Here is a 21,303-nt window from a genome sequence, read left to right on the forward strand (position 1 = left end):
CTGGCCTAGACTCCTTCAAAAGCTGCCTCTCGTGTCTCATGGCTTCTACTCTTGCTTTTTCACAAATTTTTTTAACCCAAAAACAGTCTCCTTAAAAGCATAGGTCAAAAATTTTATCCCTCTCAGAACAAAACCCAAATGGCTTAGCACGGCCTACAAAGCCTTATGTAGTCCAGAGCTTGGCGGCTTCTCTGTCTTCTAGTATTCCTCTCCCCACCCCTACAACTCACTCGGCTCCAATAACACTGTCTGTCTCTGCAACAGGTCAAGGTGTGTACTGTCCCAGGGACTTCACACTTGGTCTTCTCTTGGTTCTAATAGTTTTCCCTTTAGGTTGGGTAACCACATAAAGAAACAGGATGCTCACTTACATTTGAACTCCAGATTAAAACAGTATTTTTTAGTATAAATATATCTCCAATATCTCACACCCAGAAGAATGGTCTAATGCACAGGTTGTATGGTACTACTTGATAAATGAATAGTAGGTAGTCAATAAAGCAGCACAGGTACAGCCTAGTTAGAAATACTGCAAACATAAAATAGTAATGTAAAGGCTTGGCTCTTGGCCAGCTGCTAATTATGTGTTAATGTGATGGAATGGAAAATCAGTATACAAACAAGACCCAGTCATGTAGTAAGGATATGTTTTGTCAAAGAAATTCTGGTTAACATAAAACAAATGTGTTACGAAAAGAAAAAAAAAATATCTCTACTTCTGATCCATTGTTTTTATGTTTATATTTCTAGTGTTTTTAAAATTTATTTGTTCAGTTGCGTTTCCTGTATGTGATGATGCCTGTTGTAGTCAGGGAGGGGGTAGGTGAGATAAGTTATTTGGAGTCCCTCAAGTCTGCAAGTTGATTTCACACAAAAAAATCTGCCTCTTCAGTTTGCTGTCATCTTTTCTCATGTGTTTTGCATGGACAACTACATACACCAAGACTTGAAATTATTCTATGAAATAAGAGATACATTCTAAATCACAAATGCACAGATGTGGGAGAAACATTAGCATTTTCTCCACCTTAAAGATACACCAAAAATCCCACTACCATTATAAGCAAGTAAATCAGTCTGATTTTTAAAGATGGGTACTTTGTTTCAGTTTAACACACTCAGGTAGAAAAATGATACAGTGCTAATGCTATATGTACTTGTTTTTAAAATTCGGTAATTTTTTCAATTTTCTTCTAGAGACTTCTCTCAAAAGACTCCTAATAAACATATCAGCAGAGAATTCCTTTTTCATTACTCATTAAAAGAAACAACACCTAAATTGTACTTATATGCATATGACTTTGCCCCAAGGCTCTCTAAGACCATGCATGCTAGTGGCTAAAATATTTTCAATTTTCTCTTGTGAAGCATGTAACTTGCCTTTTCTTTCCCCAACCAGAATCACCACAGTGACTAATGGCACATAGTAAGAGCTCAATATTTTCTGAATTATAGTCATTATGTTCAAAAGGCAAATCGCTGGTGAAGACACGCACCAAATAATGGCTGACTTTTTAATTTAAATTGCTCTGTAGTTAAGTCACCTACAGCGGCTTCAAAGAAAATGTATTTTTAAAATTATTTAGGTAGATGGAACTACACAGTGTAACACTTTTAATAGGAATAGGTTCTCTAACAAACAGTTTGTTCTCCTACACTGCACCATAACACAGTAACCACGCTAACTCATGAAGTAGGTAGTATATGTGTTCAACTACACAAATGCATGTGTGTATTGTCTACATATACATACCTACACATTCATTTTTCACGTACCCAGTAATCTGCTTTCATAAATTAGGTTTGCAGTTTGCATAAAATAATGAACTTTATCGATGATACATATTATTGGCTGGCTTGCTTTGATAAACCGTGGCTTTTTCTTTTGTTCTTTACCACTTAAATTGCAAAGCTCTTGTCAAAAGGTCTCACTTGGACCCTTGGGTTTTAATGAAGTCCTCGTGGTCTATAATTGATACTCTTTTTGGATTGCACAGGATACAAGAGTCCTATCTTTAGACATTCTATAAATGCTTAGAAACCATCCATTAGAAGATGTCAGAGATGACACCAGCATCCCGGCTTTCCTGTGAGCAGAAACTAAGCCACCACACATTCCTGGGTAGCTAGACTAGCATTGAAGCTTAGACTTTGACCTCTATTGGTCTTCAGTGTGAGGAACCACGGCCAATTATCCTCAGTATTTTTTGGTAATATTTGTATTATTTCTTCAACTCTGTATTGTTTCAGAGAAAATGATACTTCTTTTGATATTATCATATCAACACTCACATTGCATAGACGAGATTCACTGTTCAGTACTGATAACTGTGTTTCTAAATACTTAAGTTATATTAATGTAAAGTATATGCCCTCTACATCATCTTCTCAGGACTATTCATTATATATTCTTCAAGGACACAATAATATTAGGAAATCCCTGGTGTGTTCTTTTCATCTTTCAAAAATTATTTCATTAAGATGTACTGATCCCATCCAGCTGAATCTACAATGCTATTTATTTTCTTGGTAAAGTTATAGTTATGGTGAGAAAGACAAATATCAAAGAAAAATTCAATCATATTTTTGAGGGGAGAGTCTTAGAAGAAAAAAAGTAAATTCATTCTTACCTATAGATTTTTAAGGTAAAGGTAAAAATCTTTTACCTCCCAAGGGAGCTGACCTATAGTTTTGTAGCCTGTAAATCTTACCTAAAAATTCTATGACTGAGAAGTAAACTTCTGAATCAAAGGTGAAAATAGAGTAAATATTTATACTATTCCTCACCTAGAGAATATAATGTGATAATTTTTTACCCTTATGTTTTACTTTCATTTCTATTATCACAAATAGAGACAGGTATAAAAAAGACAACATGGAACCTATGATTTCACTACACTTTTCATATGTAAATCGTATAATCACAAAACATTACTTCAGAGAGCTACCTCTCTATCAATTGAAAACACAGGTTCATGCAGAGGGATCATTTCATTTTGGTTTCTTTCACTTGGAATCCTGTGCCATGAAGACTGTTAAGTTATTAGCCCAGGAAAAAAACTAGCTTTCTGAGACTCCCTCTGATATTCCACTTTTCTCCCCCTCTGATGAGCACACAGCACTCACAGTAATGGCCATATCTCCATCTAGTGGTTTCCTAATCAACGAATACCTGGAGAGCAGTGAAGAAAGAACACCATCAAAGTTGCTCTAGTAACACTAACCATGAGGATCCCAGAGCATCAGAGAAGAAACTGCAAAGCTGTAAGTGAAACCATGAACACAAGCTTGGGGCCTACAACATCTATGCAGTCATACTAATAATATAATTCAGAAATTGGTCACAGGTTAACAAGTGATAATTTTAGCCTAGATACTGTAAGTCATTCTAAGTAAAATGAACTTAGAAATTGGAAGCACTTGTACTAAAATATTTTAATAGCATCAATATTTTGGTAGTAAAAAATATAAAAAGTTGATTAAGTCATATTTGTTTTAAAAAGAAAGGAAAGCATAGAATTATTGACTTAGAAAATAATGTCTGATAAAATTGAAATGGCTCATTAATTTAATGTCAGCATCTTTTGAAAATTGAGATGACCAGCTCTAATAATCGTCCTCAGGGTATTTTTCTTTAGTAAAAAGCTAGACATCAAGAAACATAGAATTTTTCCCGTAATGATTTAATCTTTATACAAAACCTTATAAGAAAATACTGATTTTTAAATAAACATAGGAAAAGGATATGCCGGGTTTGGGATTAGAAACTTAAGCCATATTTGAATTCAGCTATTTACAAAACAATATTAGTACTGGAATTTTAAAAACCTGCTTTCAGGACATTTATTATAATGAATTTAGGGACATGGATTATTTATTAAAATTTCAAGCCAAACACACACAAAAAGAAAAATTAGAGAAAGTGACTGACCATCCACACCACATGAAAACTTGCAGTAAAATGGAGATAGGAGCTGACATCATGGTACAGGCACGACTCGTTGTGCACATAAGTTGATCCTATTAATAACGGGCAAAGTAGCAAGTACAGGAAAAGGAAAGAAAACACAGAGAAGAAGACATACAAGATGAGATTTCATGCAGTTTGCTGGCAGTTAGCAGTTTATGTGAGCCTCCATCCAGAGCAGGGTCACAATGACCATTGCAAATAAGCATTACCAAAACATTTCACTGCTAAAGGAACACAAGACATTATTAGCAAGTTAAGCTACTGAGCAAGAGCTGTACTTTCACACACAGTAGGATGTATAATTCACAGGAACTTGAATTACTGAAAATTTGTCTCAGTCCAATCTTTCTCGTGCCTTGATGAAAACATAGAGTCTCCTAGGTTGAAAACATTTTAGGTAATAGGGTTTTTATGTGATCTTTGAAGTTGATTTGAGTGAATTTAATCTCAGGCTTTGGTGAAGAGTGGTTGATGAGTGAAGTTTCCCCTAATGAGCACCACTGTCCTTGGGCCCACATTCATTCTTAAGGGAATGATTTGACAGGGTCAAACTCCTGAAAATAGAGTAGATAGAACAACAAAAGTCCTCATATCTGGAATTGTGTTGAAGTCTAACCGGATAAAATGGAGAAAAACAACTAGCTGCCACTTGGAATCACTTTCTCCATCAAAGAGGAATGATCAGTAGTCCTTGCAGAGATAACAGGGGTTTCCTGGCTAACACCTCTTGCTTTTTAAGTCTTATTCCTCATTACTGATTTTACTTATTTTTTGTTCCTCTTCTAATCATAGCTAACTGGATAATATTTATGAAAATTCCTTTTCTGTGTATTTAAGTAAATAAGTACATAGTAGACAAGTCTATTCTAAATAAATTACAACCTCTACAAATGTACATTAATAGGTGATCTGACATTTTTTGGGAGTAAACAATTCCTAAGATGATTATGCTCTCAGTTTGTATGCTCATTGGAGTATGCAAGCCACTTAATGCAAAGGCACACCTTGAAGAGGCAGAATTGAGAAATGTTGTATTTAAAATTCGTTTTTCACATTAGGCAGAATTGTGGTGTGCCCTTTACATTTGAGAATCAAGTTTCTTAATTAAAATGATTTTAAAAACATAAAGCTGATTACATGCATAGTATGTCAGAAGATTGTTTCTTGGAGGAAAGCAGCAATCATTTTTACATGACATAAGATGTTTTGCAAAATTTTATGAACTTAGCCCTCTGTAACTGACCTGGTCTAATACAGGCAAGGTAAAAATGCAATTAAGAGAAATAATACAAATCTATGACAGAGTCAGGAGCCATGTTAAAAAAAAAGGAGAATTACAAAATATCAGGAAACTAACTATTTCACAAATTTTTAAACATACCAAATAAAGACTAAAGAAACACGTAAAAATAAATTTTGCATCTTAAAGATTGGAGTATCAATGAAGGGAGGCAAATCACATCATAAATAACATTTACTGTAATTACTATTGATGAGAAAATGTTTCAAATCATCAGATTGGTGACCTAGGATTGTTAGTAAATTGATGGGAATTGTGTTTGAAAGTACAGTTTCTGTTGGAAGGACAGATAGAAGAAGCAACTGTTGAGCTTACACTAACCATGAACAGTATTGAAATGAAAAATCTATCTACCAGCAAGTACATCATGTTAATGAGAAACACTATGATTAAGACATCATGTTTGAGTTAAAAATGTAACTTGTTTCCTTAAGTTCCTGAAGACAATGACTACTGAGTTAGAATATTTTAATACAATAAACCTTTGGTCTTACCAAGACATTGTTATCAAAGCAGACATCGGGTCCTTTTCGGTATCTGGGTTGCTTAACCATATCACAAGGATCTGGACCATCAGCTAAAGAAACTTGTTAAGGAATACGAAATTACTTGTTCTTTCCACACAATTAAAAAAAATATATATATTTCCCAAAGCAAGGAACAGACACCTATGCCATTAGTCTAGTCCCACACGACTAGTTCAAGTACTTAGGGATTTAAGGAAGTAAACTGCCACATAAATTCTTTTGTCACACTAGTGGCTATATGAAGAGATCACTGTGGTTTTTATTTTTACTCTACACGGTGTGGCCCTTGGCAGATGCAATTACTCAACAGTTACCTGTAAAGATAGAAGTGGTTGAAATGAGCAAATAAGACGGAGCCATACATGTGAACCTGCACAAGGGAGCACAAGGGTGCTCCTATGTAGCAAGACAGAAATATAAACTCATTGGTAACAATAAACCCCAATTTCAAACACAGCTGGGACTATTCCCGCCGCCCCCCCCCCCCCGAAACAACATGAATAAATGAAAAAAGGACAGGTGGTCTTGGTCTGGTCTACAATGCTTTAACAGTCACTGGGCTGTCATTTAGCATATTTATAAGCATAAGCAGTTTGGTGTTAACGGCCACTGCAGATACAGCAAACGACAGGACTTCCTTCTTTTTTAAGGCTGAATAATATTTCAGCATAGATGCACACCATATTCAACTCCATTTTTTGACTATGGAATGTTGACAGCTCTCCAGCCACACAAGTCCCAGCTAGCAAAAACCCAGCACTACTCCCTAATGGCCATAAATTCCCAAGCCAGCTGCCCCTGCCTGCATGCAAGCCGAAATTTCCAGATCTAACTACAAACCTGCACTGCCTACTCCACAAAGCCTCATTATATGAGCAAGAAACTGTTCACATTCTCTTGGTGCCTGGGTGGCATCATTAGTCTACACATTCGAACCACATTTTGCATGAGAGGTTCATTCTGCCTGTGTGAGGTAATCACGGCATGCTGTGTGATGTTATTCTCTTTACGAGCATTATCAGTGTGACGAGGTTAAAGAAGCATTACTTTAAGACGGCGTTTGATTCCAAGCATTTCTGATGTCAAAGGATACAAGTCTGCTCTGCTTGTATGAGCAGTCGTGTGTCACAGGGACAAGTCCCTTTGCTCTCAACCATAATGAATATTAAGTTGGTGTTCATAAGTTTTTCTACGTGAAAGATTCTGCAAAAGAAATAGTTATAAAAATCACAGAAAATGAGCATTTTTTTCTTTTGGGCAAAAATTAAAATCTTTCAAAGGTTCTTACATATAATATGACATGTTGAAACGCAAAGCATCACCCACATAAACAGTAAAACAAAATGAGAATACTTTAGAAGGAAAACATCACCATGTTTTACTTATTAGCATGCACAGTGTATTACCTCTCTCAATACTAGAAAATTGCAACACATGTTTTAGGTGTCACCTTTGTTTTTCAATGCAAAATAAGCACTACTGAGTTGTTGAAACCCGTAGAATAAATGTTTTATTTGACATGCTTAAGGAACTGTGGTATTTATTACTGAAAATAAACAAAATTACCTTATTTTACACATTAAAAGCTTTGGAGGCCACACTAAGCATCTTGCCCAAGCCAATGGCAAAGTAAATCTAGACTAGTGCTGTTCACCAAACTACTGTGAAGATGGAAATGTTTTCTGCTTTCTCCAATATGGTAAATAGCCACACTAGGCTATCGAGTATTTGAAACGTGACTAATGTGGCTGAGGCACTAATGTGTATTATTAGTTATAATTGAAACAGCCACCAGTGGCTGGTAAGTACTGAACTGGATAACACAGATACAGACAGAATAAGGGATTGAAATTCCATGCAGTATTTTTTGCATGTCTTAAACTGCTTCTGCCACCGTTAGCAACCACGATAAAAATGTTAATCTGTCACTGAAGATTAATTTCTTTATGATGATGTATTTTAAAAAGAAAATGATTATTTTCTTTTTCTCCATTGAACTTGGGGCACAAGGATAAAGCCAATCAAAAGCAACCATGATTCAACTTAATATCCTGATTACTTTAAATTGTAAAGATTTGTAGTCAATTTTTAAAGCACAGATTACCATCAATGACATCTATTAATCAAAGGCCAAAGGATTACGAAACTGTTTGCTAAAGTGGATAGACTGTCTTGCTATGACACAGAGGTTTGCTAAAGTAAATCATAAAGTCATACGGACCAGGTCTGTTAAAAATTCACACTAGTTTCATTTAACTCCTTCCAGAAAACAGTTCTCTGTTAGAAACGTCTGGATCTCTTAGCAACTCTTCCAGCCCTTTCACATGCTCAGATATCCTCACCTCCTCACATTTCCTCTTTCCTAGATTAACATTTCTTCGAAAATAACCTGCCCTCCTTCACTAAAAACAAAGTGTCCTAAATCTGTGCCTCTCCCCCCCATTCTCAGGGATCCTATGACATGGATTATCACTCTCTCTCATGACTCTGAAAAGGCCCACCTTGGCTTTTTCTTCTATCCCTTCTAGCCAAATTAAATTCTCAATCTCTTCCAAAAATGGCTAAACATGTTTATGTCTGCTAGTGACTCACCTTAGCTTTGATTTTAGGAAGTGATATCTTCTCCTAGTTCTTTTAGTTTCAATTCAAAAATACATGCAATTCTAAATTTCAGTGAAGAGTAGAAGTAAAACACGTCCCTCCCTAGACTATCTTTGTATAAACCCTATTTAGTAAGTAAATGTAAAATGAAATCCTGTATTTAGCTTAGACTTACTCAAAATGACGATTAATTCTAATCTTTCTACAGTTCATATTGTTCTACAACTTTAGAAAAACTTTTAAAGGGGTTCTCTTTTTAGACAAAAAGACATTAAAATATAATAACATTTCTCTGTGCTGCCTAAAAATAGGTAGAATTTCATTCACCCTATTATAGTCAAAAGGATTACCACTTACCAGTTAGGATCAATCCTAAAGAATGTAAATTAAAAAAAAAAAACATTCAGCAAAACTAAAGATCTATTTCCAACTGTAAATAGTTACTCATGTCTCTCTCACACTCTAATAACAGTCTCTGTTATTTGCTATAATGATTATAAAAGCGAATACAATTTCTTAGTGAAATCAGACTATCCCTAAAAGGAAGAAACAAATTACCTGGAACAGTTTCCACAGTCTAACACACCACTGAATGATTTACTATCATTATCGAAGAAATACTGGGTCTGTTCAGTAATGCAGCTCTGCTTTGACAGAGAGGCTGTAAAATCATCGTCTTCCATCTCAACTGTGGAAAAAACAAAGATCACCAGGAGGGGACGCTACAGTCAGTGCCAAGAGCCTTCATTTCCGTGGAGATGTATTAAGGGCAGGCCCCCTGCTTGGCTTATTTATTGTTGTCTGACGTAGTGGCAGTCCGTCATAGGCGCCCATTAAATGTCAAGAGAAGCAATGAATCCAACAGATAAGAGTTACAAAATAGAGGCCGATACGACATAAAAAAGTTTCCAGACCCTTGGGTCAGGCGAACTCACCACATCCCCAAACAAAATTTTATTAGGACAATAGCTGAGTAACTACATACCTGCCTCAAGAAGTCGTGGAAAGGTCAAACTCAGGAGAAACTGCTGTAGAATAGACCTAAATTGCAAATACAAATTATTATTGACAAAAATCTACATATTTCCTTTACAAATAATGCAGTAAAAACCCAAATAATCTTACAGGTACACATACACACATTTCTTCCTCATCTGCTTGGAAAAAATTGAGACCTTGCCAATAGAAAGTTGAGGAGTATTTTTATATAATTATTTCTTAAACTTTACAAAACACCGTACATTTGTTTCTGTAAAAGAAGTCGCGAAGTCAGACATGTTAAGGACAGAGTGAGGGACCACTTAAGTGGTACCTAGGAAAAGTGTCACTATTTCATGCCATAGTTTTCTCATTCAGGGGTGCTTATTTTAGTTTTAGAACTCTAAGGTGGAATAAAGCAAAAGATCAAACAAAAATGATTTTGTGCCATGGGTTTGCAAACCATTTACTTTACAATATAGACTATATCTGTGAATACATAACGTGACATTCATGAACTAAAATATATACCTGTTAAATATAGGACACTTGGCATATTTCAGTTTTTCCAATAAATGACAGTTGAACCAAATATTAGTATAGAATCATCTGGAATTGAATTCAGGAAAAAAATAAAAAGGGGGGGTGAAGGAGGTAAATTCTGGCCAGAAAATAGCATAAAGCCAATCATAAAGTAATGAGGATTACTTTGAGATTTAAAAAACCTGAGTAAATTAATATTTAAATATCACTATCACAATAGAAAGTGCCATTTTTCACCAAAAATAGGATTTTTAATCTAAAATCTTTCTTACTTTCATAAACTGGTAGACTGATATGATTTTTGCTGGGAAAGCCTCACCATCAAATGAATGTTAAAGTTTAATCTACAAGGCATAAGGCTTGGGCAATGATAAAAAAGAAGGGAAAGAAGGAAGACTAGGGATCCCAGACACAAAAGGAGGTTGAGTTACTTGACTGACCAGAGCCCAACAATGATGCATTTGATCTTACAGACTTTCCACAGTGCCTTAAACAGTTTAAATGTATTGTTTTCATAGGTGGTAGGGTGTAGGTGAGGTGTTGAAGGAGGTAGGGAGGTTAAGTCAGTAAAAAGAGAGAATTAGATCCATTTCAGCAACATGATGCCTCTAAAACTTTGCCAGCCTCTGTTGGAAAGAGCTGAAAAGATAAGTCATGATGCTTTGAATTTGATGATGGAGACATCTAATTTGGATACTGAAGGCATTTAACTGAAACCTTTAATAGATTGATACACCTAAAACTTAAGGAATTGGGTAGAAAGTCTCAACAGATCTTGAAGAGGCTGAAGTCTGCATGAGCATATTGTTTTCATATGAAAAACCAAGTGACAGTAACAGTGTTAAATTGATCATTTTGTGAAAACCACCAGTATGTCATTTAGGAAACAAACAGAGTAGTTTCCGTAACAATTATTCACGTGTCACAAAATCTGGACTGTCCTCAAATTCTTTACTATTTCACCGCCCCTTTCTCATTACCAGTAAAAACACAATTGTGACTTACCAGGCAGCTGCAGTGGCCCACCAGCCAATGTGTAATATGTCGGCTATTGATGGCTATAAAAATAATGAAAAAGTCATTATGTTAATCGACACTGAGTGTTCCTGCGAGAGGCATGGACGAGGTGGAAATTACTGACCACGTATGCCGAGCGATGCCCTGCTCCTTGTTTCGGTGCAGCACCAGGCTCACACACTGACTGATAATCGTAAGATTTGTTGAAAGCATAAACCGATATATTAACCAGGTGTCGCATCAGACTTGGGTCAATCTCTCCAAAAAATCTTCCAATCTGGAACAGAGGACAAAAGAATCAAGTTTCAAATTCACTCCACATGTTAACACCCCGACCACTGCAACGAAAAGAAGTAGGACGAACTAGCAACGAAAACTACTGGAGCTTAAAAACCAAAGCAATGAAGCTGCACGGGATATTCCGAAAGAAGTGAGAAGAGCTTAGTTAGGGGTTCACATTTGCTCCGTGGCTTGGTGTGATGCATGTGGAAGGAATACGCACAGTTAACTAAGCATTAAGATCACAAGTGAATACCTTGTGGGGAAGAGGAAAGCAGCGTAATGGAGAGAAATGGGTAGTATTAGAGAAAGAACAGGAACCTAGGAGCAAACCTGAGGCTCATCAACTGCAGTCCATAAACATGGCCAGTTAAGAAAAAGCTCAGTGTTGACCAATTTTATCTTTTCTGTTCCTAGAAGTTTAGTTATTTACTTTGACAGAGAGAGACAGAATTGCAAGCAGTCTCCATGCTGTTAGCGCAGAGCCCAGTCTCACCAACTATGAGATGATAACCTGAGCCAAAAGCAAGAGTCGGACGCTTAATAGACTGAGCTACCCAGGCGCCCCAAGATCCTTTCTTTTTAAAGAGAAACCAGAAATGTAGATTGGGAAATGAAATTAATTGGCAACGAATTCTAATTTGCTTAAAATCCCATTTGAGCCAAATAGCCTATATGCTGCCAACTTGCAAATTTGGGAATAGAAACTTCATCAGTTCAAAGCAGCCATGTATTAAGTTAGATATTACTAATTAATAAATATTTAATATGCAAACATTTTCTCAATTTCTGAGAGATCGACAATAATAACTACATGTTTTAATAGTAACTGTTATGACTAGAAAGGAAATTCAACTAATTTCAGGAAACTGTATTTAGAATGTATTCATTAATGGTTTATATTATATTTAGCATTTAACAATTTATTTTATGACAGAAATATAACAACTCATTAATTTCTATAACGGTTTGAAGGACTTTTGTAATGCCGATTAGGGAAATACACTTTGGAAACTGTACTTTGTCCCACTGTGGTACCTACCTGGTTAGTATAATCATCATGATTTGCCATCAGAAGAAACCCACCATCATCTAGAATCACACAATCCATTACCTACAAAAATAAAAATAACAATGAACACAATTCGAGGAAGGTTAGGAGGCTTCATTATTAGTACTTTGTTAGATAGATGATTTTATATATATATTTAGAAAGAGCATACATGTATGCACAAGGGAGGAGCAGAGGGAGAGGGACAGAGAGAATCCCAAGCAGTCTCCCTGCTGTCAATGTGGAGCCTGACACAGGGCTCGATCCCATGACCCTGGGATCATGACCTGAGCTGAAATCAAGAGTCAGACGCTCAAGGGACTGACCCAACCAGGAGCCCCAGTAGATAGTTACAACAACAAAAATAGGAAAAAAACTTCAACTTAAAGATACATGCTCCAGAGATTCTGATGAAATAAATTAAGGACACACACAGATTCAAATTCTCAGGGTTTCATACTGTACCACTACCCATTTAGTTAAAACTGTCAACTGAGTCTGAACAAATCAGAAGGTCAAATCAGAAATAACCTTTTTGCCATTTGGTCATCTAAATGATCCAGGAAATTGGATAAGCCAAAATAACTAATATGTAAAAACATACTTAATATTTTGACAAAAAGATACCTTTAAAAATGCATTGTAGTCACCATGCTTCAGACTAAATTAAAAAGCATGCAGCATAAGGATATTTATAACTACTTCATATTTTCAATCAAAATTGGTTGAGTAATTTGAAATATAAAAGCAGAAACAAAACAAAAAAAGATCATGACACAAAAGAAATCAATTCCCACCTGGTTTGTATCATGTTTAAATGCATGGATCAGTTTAGTAATTTTTATTGTATAAAATGACAATTAAAAACATTGTTCTCAGAGTTGGGGACATGTGGAAGCAACTTGCTAAAACCTCGACTCTCAAAACAGTCTTTATAGTCTATTTACAAAGTCTATGTAAAATGGAGAGAGTATAAAAAATAACATTGCTGGCTTATAATTTCACATGACTAGAAATAAGATGATGTGAACCCACTGTTTGCCTTGGAAATAAACACATACACATAAGAAGATGGGAAGCAAATAGTGGAATTCATCCTTTGTATTCTGGGAACACTTTATGTAGTATCATTCTTAGAACATATTTAAGTAATTTTTTTTTAAATGTTATTTTTGAGAGGCAGAGAGAGAGGGAGAGACAAAATCCAAAGCAGGTTTCAACATATTTAACGTTTAAAAAATTTTTTTTGTTTATTTTTGAGACAGAGACAGAGCATGAGTGGGGGAGGGGCAGAGAGAGAGGGAGAAACAAAATCTGAAGCAGGTTCCAGGCTCGGGGCTGTCAGCACACAGCCCGACGCAGGGCTTGAACTCACAAGCCATGAGATCGTGCCCTGAGCCAAAGTCAGGCACTTAACCAACTGAGCCACCCAGGCGGCCTGAACGTATTTAACGTTTGAACGAAGAAATGTCATAATGAAATAGAAGTAACAGGAGACAATGTAAAATCTAATCCATGTAAGTGGAATTTGATAAAAAAAATAATAATAATGGCAAAATTGAACTCAAAATGTTTTCTTGTCACTATGAATACTGTGTGAACAAATTCAGAGAAACTATCAAGGACAGGAAAGATTGCCTTGATAACCAGTAAGGCCACTTTAGTTAGAAACTTCCCACTCAGGAACAGAGCTAAAGATACTTAGAAAACTATCTAACACAATTGACATTGAGTATACTTCATACTGAAACAGGCTTTTTAAATTAAAATACTTTCCCTTAATATGTGAATATTTTTAATGGTTAGGAATTAAAAGAATTTATTCAACTTCTTACCTATAAATTAGTTCAAAATTTCATAAACTATTTTTTAGCATTTAATGAAAAATTCCTATATCAAATGACTTTCATCAATGACTTTATGATTAAAGTCTTAACAAGAGTAACAAAAAATAACAGTTAAAATTTTAAAAATTTTCTTACATCACTGTTTCTTTTGCAGTCACAAACTGGACCAGCACACTGAAAGACAAAAATACAATTAACCCCACACATTTTTAATAGAAAAAAGGATTTCCATGACACATTATCATGTTAGGAATCTGAGAATAATTTATCTAGTATCAAAGTAAGATTAAATGACAGTCTATCCCATCATAAAAAAAGCAATAGCTTCATCTTTGTAAAATATTAAGAGCTATCTAAACTAATATTTCAAATTATATCAAAATATTTTTCCTCTTAACTAATTTAAAAAAGTCTTTCCAAAAATATTAATTCATAGTTCTGCTTAATTTAGTAGCACAGAAAATTATACATTGACAAGACTTTACTTTGACTTTTCTTATTTGCATTTGACATGGAGTGTAGCATAAACGTTAGGAAATATATATATATCTTACCGGATCCCTGATTGATGTTTTGGTGAAATTCTCTATCCAAGAATTTACATCAATTTTAATCCCAACAACTGAAAAATGATGTAAAGAAGAATTGACACATACATAGAAAAAACGTGGCTGTGATTCTTAGTTATCTACTTTTCCTCTTACATTTGAATATTTCTGAGCAAATTTAAATTTATTGGAATTAAATTAATTTCAGCTATACGTTGAAAAGCGGACTTCATTGAAAAGGTTGCAGTTTTAATGTCCATATAATATTTGCTATATGATAATTTATGTAGTGTAGAAAGTAGCATTAAATTTTGGGTTGAATGTAATGTTTATTACAGAGATTTTATTTCTTTGGGTTTTCATTAAAGAGACTGCTAACCGCTCTTAAACTATTAAATAACTTTCGTTTATATTCACAACATACTTTACTCGTTGGCAACCACCTCACCAATTAACTCATATATGCAATAAGCTAAAGGGGAAAAAAAAGGTGGTAGTGTCAGGCATAGTCTTGTAACGTGAGGTCACTCAGGTGCAATGTTTTAAGAGGCTTCGCTAGCCCCACCAATGCATGCATCATGTGCTTGAGAAATGTATGTCCAATAGACAGATAGGTGGGTGGGAGGGTGAGTGAATATGTGAGCCATTGAGTAAATGAAGGAAGCAGTCAATGAGTTAGTGTGGAGGTAATATCTAGTTGAACCACTGAGGTTCCTGAGGTAATATCCAGTTGAACCACTGAGGTTCCTGAGGTAAAACAGCCCTCAGGAACAGGAAGGTGATCTATCTACCTTCTCAATCTGGTCTAATGTACACTCTCTTACACAATCAAATACGGAATCATACAATGAAAAAAAAACAACAACAACGCTTCTACTAGATGGCATCCACTTAATCCAGCCTACTTGCATTTCCCATTGATGTTCAGTTTTATGATTTGTTTTGTTTGCTTACTTGATTTTATTTTGGCAAAAAAAAAAATCATTTTTCCATTTTATTGTAATTTTTATATATATGTATAAAAAGGTTCTTACCTAATTCGTTTTATCAGGCACATGGTATATATATGCTATAACTTATTTATCTTTTCCTTAGAGGATGGAAACTTAACTCTTCATGTTTAACTTACTACAAATATTCACACCCTTGGACACGTATCCTTCTGTGTATTTCAAAGTATCTTCTAGGACAGACTTACCGAGTGGAAATGCTGGATCAATCTGGCATGTAGAATTTTGATTTGACTCCATTAATTTGAGCAGCAGTGTATACACATACACATCTAGGAAATCCCTCACCTCTATATAGTATCTGTTCTATTTTTCCCCAATCTCCCACATCATTGTATTTTATTTTCAAAACTGTGTGTATCTGTCTTTGACTTTATTTTGCTTAAAGGTTTCTGATGGCCTTCCTGGTAAGTACTGCCAGATTTTAATAGAAATATTTGGTCACATTTAATTTTGGCCATGTCCATATACCATATACACGCTTACCTGCAGGTTTAAGAAGCTTTCCTTGGATATAGATTTCCACAGCTTTGCTTACCATAATGCCTGATTCGTAAGCACCAGGTCCGCTTTCTGAAAAAGAAGAAGGCAACAACAAAAAAGGAACACAGGCCTGTCTAGATGAGTCAAATAGTGAATTTCTCTTAAGAGGGATAGGTGGATGGTGTTTTGCTTAAGTATTCTAGTGTAGATAAGTAATGAGGAGGTGGGTTGTTGTCTCTCATCTTCCTCTACTGACCAGACCCGTTGGAGTGTCCGTGGGATGTGAATTATTCAGCTTGGCTGCATCCATGTCCACAACATAATGGACGCAGGCCAAATCTCTGCTTCGTGACATTTGCTAACTGAGTGGAGAGGCTGCTGAGGTGGAAAGATTGATCTTAGAACCCCAAACAGCCTTTGCATTTTAGACGTAAGTCCCTGTACAAGATGCCAAAATTCTCTGAACTTTGGTTTCCCCTTTTGTAAAAATGAGGCTGAATAACACCTACCCCCAGAGAAGCCCAGGGATTAAATTAGAAAGGTTTTGGGAAAGAATCCAATAAGATAGTTTAAAATGTGGCCTATTGATAATTTTCATAAATAATATATTTAACTAAAACTGACTAAACTGATTGATGATGTCTTTAAAACTCATTACACGTTCTTTAATAGATTTGCAGTTTGTGAAATGAGGGATTATCTACATATGTTTCTATGTATTATGCATACCTGTTGATATTCTATCTCTACATTACTGGATGACTGTTTCCTGTGTGCGCATTTTACCTCAACTAAATGGAAGCTTCTGTCCTTCCAATGTCACACGTATACTATACACTTAATAAGGGCTGTTCTGAGCAATTATGGTTATTGGGGAAAGCAGGAAGTAATAATTTATCTTAAAAAAAAGGAAATTGAGAATGGCTGAATTCTGAGTAATACTTACTGTTAAAGTAGGGAGCAGTAAAAACATAGTTGTCATTATCGAGACTCCTTTTATAGAAGCTATCCTCGTATGTTTCTGGGTTTTCTTGCCAGTTTTCTCCAGCCCTAAAGAGGAAATGGCTCATCATTTTTATTCTTGAATCTGCCTGATAACCTACTTTTCTGTGAACATCACAGAATTTTACAGATATGTCTACATCTAATGATACTCATTAATAAGCAATAAATCACCATAGAATAGATAACAAGGGCCAGAAAAAGCTCTTGGTTTTACTCTGCAGGTGATGACGTACAAGTCACTTAATAGGTCAATTAATAGTAATAGGCCTCCCCACCCTAGTTGACAGACTATTTTGGAGACAGAGATAAGATCCATTGAAGAACAGTGAAAACAATGAGGTGCTATGAAAATATTGCCAATAGGCTCTAAACTTTACGTTCAGTGTGTATGAACAGAAAAAAAAATCTCTTTTACTGTGTCTTAGATTTTGGAATAAATATCCAAAAGGATCACTGAATAATCATATAATAGCATTTTTAAAGAAGTAGGGTATTTTAATAATGTAAGTAATGTTAAATGACTCCATTTTAATCTAATAATCAGTTTCTCTACAGAATGGCTTCCTTATAATGTGCACATCCTCAGAGTAGTCGTGTAACGTACTGATTTCTACAGATGTTATTTGAACTTACTCCTTGGGATAAACTCTGGTAATCCCACCATCAGTCACAACGAACCGTGCTTTCACTCCCTTGCTAAAACAGAAGACAGAAGAAGGCAATTTTTTATTTCACTTGGTCTCCGTAAGATAATAATTTAGGTGTTGATGACACAAAGAGAAATAAAATGAGTTCCTAACATAAAGGAAGACAAAGTAAATACATCAATACATGCAAACTATGCTTTAATGTTGCAAATACCTAAGAAATAAAGGGAGGATGCTTAACGAGGTCACTTCATAGTAAAGACCAATATAGCTGCGTTTGGAAGATGGAATTAGCAGAGATGACAGAGACAGCAGGAAGATCTTACATGTAGAGCCAAGACTATGTTACAGGAAAGCTAGTGAAGAATGTTAAGTATTTGGTGTTATAAAAACAGAAGGCAAGGTGAGAAGCAACAGATAGTAAAGTTTCAAGGACAAGCTTCTTAAGAAGGGTCAGCTCATGAATAATCTTGAAATCCATGCTGGAGAGCTTCACCTTTATCCTGAAACTGGAGCTGCATTAAGAGGAAGGCTGGCAGGGGTGCGTTCTATGGAGGACAGAATAGGGGGTGTGGGTAGAGGAATCGGAGGCCCTGAGTATAGACTGAATATTAGCAGTGCTGTAATTTCTCAGAAATTGGAAATTATGAATTTGGCTATGAAGAAGACAGGACAACATTGTTGGAAGAGCTATTTAGCATTTGGTGACTGACTGGACATGGGGTGGAGAAGAGACCGTAAATGAGAATCACAATCAGATTTCTCAGTTTGTTGACTGGGTGAATAGTAGTGTTATTAAAAGGCCACTTGACTAGCATCCCTATTTTATCACAAACATGGAAATTCAGCCTTTTTAAATTTGGTTTGTTCCCAGTGCAGTGTGTAAGTGTGGAAAGATATGTACTGGCAGATGTAGATGTTAGTCCTGACACATACCCAACACTGGAAATACAAGCTGTCAACAATTCCAAGATGAAATTGTTATTAAATTAGTAAAATTTAAATTTATGAGCCCTAGTTTCCAAAAATTTCTCAGAGAAAAGCTAAATTGAAATGCAGAATATATATATATATATATATATATATGTTATATATGCATATATATATGTTATATATGCATATATATATATGCATATATTTATTAATAGGAACAAATACTTACATGTTTTTCTGCTTACTCCAGTAATTTTGGACAAGTTCATTTGTAAAGCCTGCATCCAGCAAGACTCTATTAATCAAATCCGTATTACCTAATATAGAAAAAGGATAGCCTCAATTACATCCACATAGTTTTTCATTAGGATAATAATGAAACAAATATATTCTCTGTTTGTTAAAGCAATTTAGAGTGGATAATATTTCTATGAATTAACAACCATATCCAATATTAATTTTCTGCATGTTTTTCTTGTTCATCTTGCCTCACAGTTTTCAGGCTATGGCCAGAATAGAAAAGCCAATTCTAAAAGAGAATTATTTTGTAAATTTTTTCAAAAAGATAGGTGAAGTATGTCAATCAAGAAACATTAAGGAAATAACCTTCCTCTCTCTCTTCTTTTTTATAGGTTAGTATGGCGATTCAAATCTATCATAATTGATGGACAATTTTATATGTAAATATAAAACTACATAATACAGTTTTTTCTTCGTTTGCTTTGGTGAAAGAACTGAATAACTTAGCACAGACCAGCACTATTTCAAGATTGGCTTTTGGAATCTGTCATTTCTGGAATAACCAGAGAACAAAATAGCCCAAGTTCAAAGGTAATGAAAGGGCAGATGGCAATGACCAAGGGTCAGTTAATACATATTCTTAAACAAAAAAACTTCACCTTCTTTCCTTTCTCTTGGTCCTGTGTTTTAAGCCCATGACACTGTGGATAACCTACAAATACTGAAACTTCACATTTATGAAAAAATTTTATTTTATCCAGGTAAGGAATATGTGGTCTTACTTAATATCTATTACTGTAAAAGGTGAGGAGTAGACTGGAAAATATTTTAGTTGATTTTTTAAATTTAATGTAACTTCCAGTTTTAAAGGATCAATTCAATCCACATTTTAGACTTCATTTTAGGAACTATTTTCATTATATTATGTCAGAAAATTAATCATTTTCACAAACAGTCCATTTGAAAAGTGAATGATGCAATTTAATTGCTGCAAATCGTTTTAGGTAAAAGAAATGAAACGATTATTCTAATTTGTGGTATAAATCACTCTTGCGAGCAATTTCACAATTTCATTCATATTTTAATTATACCGTAATTTTAAAATGTGTCTTGAAATATGGCCCCTGCTGCATATAATACATAAACAGGTTATCAGTACTGAGCTTTACCATTTTATACACATATAATCTCATTGTTAGAATAGTTCAAAAAAGCGGGAGCCGGGGAGGAGGTACGAACATGCTGAAAGACTCTACAGCCTAAACATTTAGGTAATAAACATAAACAGTGAGAATTTTAATTTTAATGCTGGATTAAGTACTTCCATAAGCACAATTAAAATCACCCAAACCCCTTTAAAGGAAGCCATTGAGATTTCAATCACTGATACTTTTAGTTTTACATATTATTTGATAACATGACCTAAAATATGATTGAGAAAACTGTAGTATGTAGAACTATCAGAGGAAAATATACATTTTATAGCTATTACCTTTTTATAATTAAATCTCACACTTCACATGGTTATCTAAGTACCACAAGCATCCTATTGGATCATAGGGGAGGTGGATAAAAAACATGAAGTGAAATGAAGACACGGGAGAAGAGACAATATGGATACTAGCACTATGATACTGAAAGTACTTTTGTTTCAACATATTTATACTTGCCTAGGAGCTAGAGGCAACCAATTTATATTTTTATTAATTTTTCAATGCTTACTCATTTGTTTTGAGAGAGAAAGAGCGTGAGCAGGGGAGGGGCAGACAGAGAACCTCAATCTGTACTGATAGTGCAGAGCCCAATGTGGAGCTCGAACTCAGGAGCCATGAGATCACGACCTGAGCCAAAATCAAGAGTCGAATGCTTAACAGACTGAGCCACCCAGGTGCCCATAGAGGCAACCAATTAAAGGAATATTCAGTAATATTACACCAGTTCTTTCTTGGGAATCCTGTTATTTACTGAAAGGAAAAGAACAAGAACCATAACAATGGAAAGGCTCTGACTCAGCGTGAGCTGACAAGGAGTAGAAAGATTTGGAAACACTCCTATTCGGTCAGGTCAGTGTAGACCTTCTCTACCCTGGCTGGTTTTCAGAGCAGCTGATCCTTGCTCTGGTAGCTAATGTTGATGATGCTAGGAAGTTACTTCTTTTTAGGAGATAAATTTTAATTTGTGAGATGCTTCAGTTCGCTTCCTGTAACTGAGCAAGTGCCTTGTTTAACCCTTTCTGATAGAAAGGAAAAAGATTTTAAAGAAGAAAGAGAGGGAAGGGAGGAGGAGGAAAGGACAAAAAACTCAGTTATGGTTCCTTTTTTTAA

General features: G+C 35.2%; 1 protein-coding gene across 4 annotated transcripts in view; it reads right to left on the bottom strand.

The window, feature by feature from the left end:
• CACNA2D1 (calcium voltage-gated channel auxiliary subunit alpha2delta 1) overlaps window positions 1–21,303 on the bottom strand; it is a 497,531-nt gene that overhangs the window by 14,654 nt on the left and 461,574 nt on the right. For all 4 annotated transcript variants that reach the window (XM_042965363.1, XM_042965360.1, XM_042965362.1 and 1 more), the window contains 13 exons: window positions 18,969–19,056; window positions 17,793–17,855; window positions 17,101–17,204; window positions 16,158–16,244; window positions 14,668–14,735; window positions 14,249–14,287; window positions 12,258–12,329; window positions 11,061–11,213; window positions 10,925–10,977; window positions 9,384–9,439; window positions 8,957–9,086; window positions 6,891–7,000; window positions 5,765–5,847 (listed from right to left, as the gene is read on the bottom strand). In XM_042965363.1, coding sequence (XP_042821297.1) covers window positions 5,765–5,847; window positions 6,891–7,000; window positions 8,957–9,086; window positions 9,384–9,439; window positions 10,925–10,977; window positions 11,061–11,213; window positions 12,258–12,329; window positions 14,249–14,287; window positions 14,668–14,735; window positions 16,158–16,244; window positions 17,101–17,204; window positions 17,793–17,855; window positions 18,969–19,056 — 1,106 coding nt within the window. The remainder of the gene's footprint in view (window positions 1–5,764; window positions 5,848–6,890; window positions 7,001–8,956; window positions 9,087–9,383; window positions 9,440–10,924; window positions 10,978–11,060; window positions 11,214–12,257; window positions 12,330–14,248; window positions 14,288–14,667; window positions 14,736–16,157; window positions 16,245–17,100; window positions 17,205–17,792; window positions 17,856–18,968; window positions 19,057–21,303) is intronic.

The sequence above is a fragment of the Panthera tigris genome, chromosome A2, assembly GCF_018350195.1.
Source record: "Panthera tigris isolate Pti1 chromosome A2, P.tigris_Pti1_mat1.1, whole genome shotgun sequence".
NCBI lineage: Eukaryota > Metazoa > Chordata > Mammalia > Carnivora > Felidae > Panthera > Panthera tigris.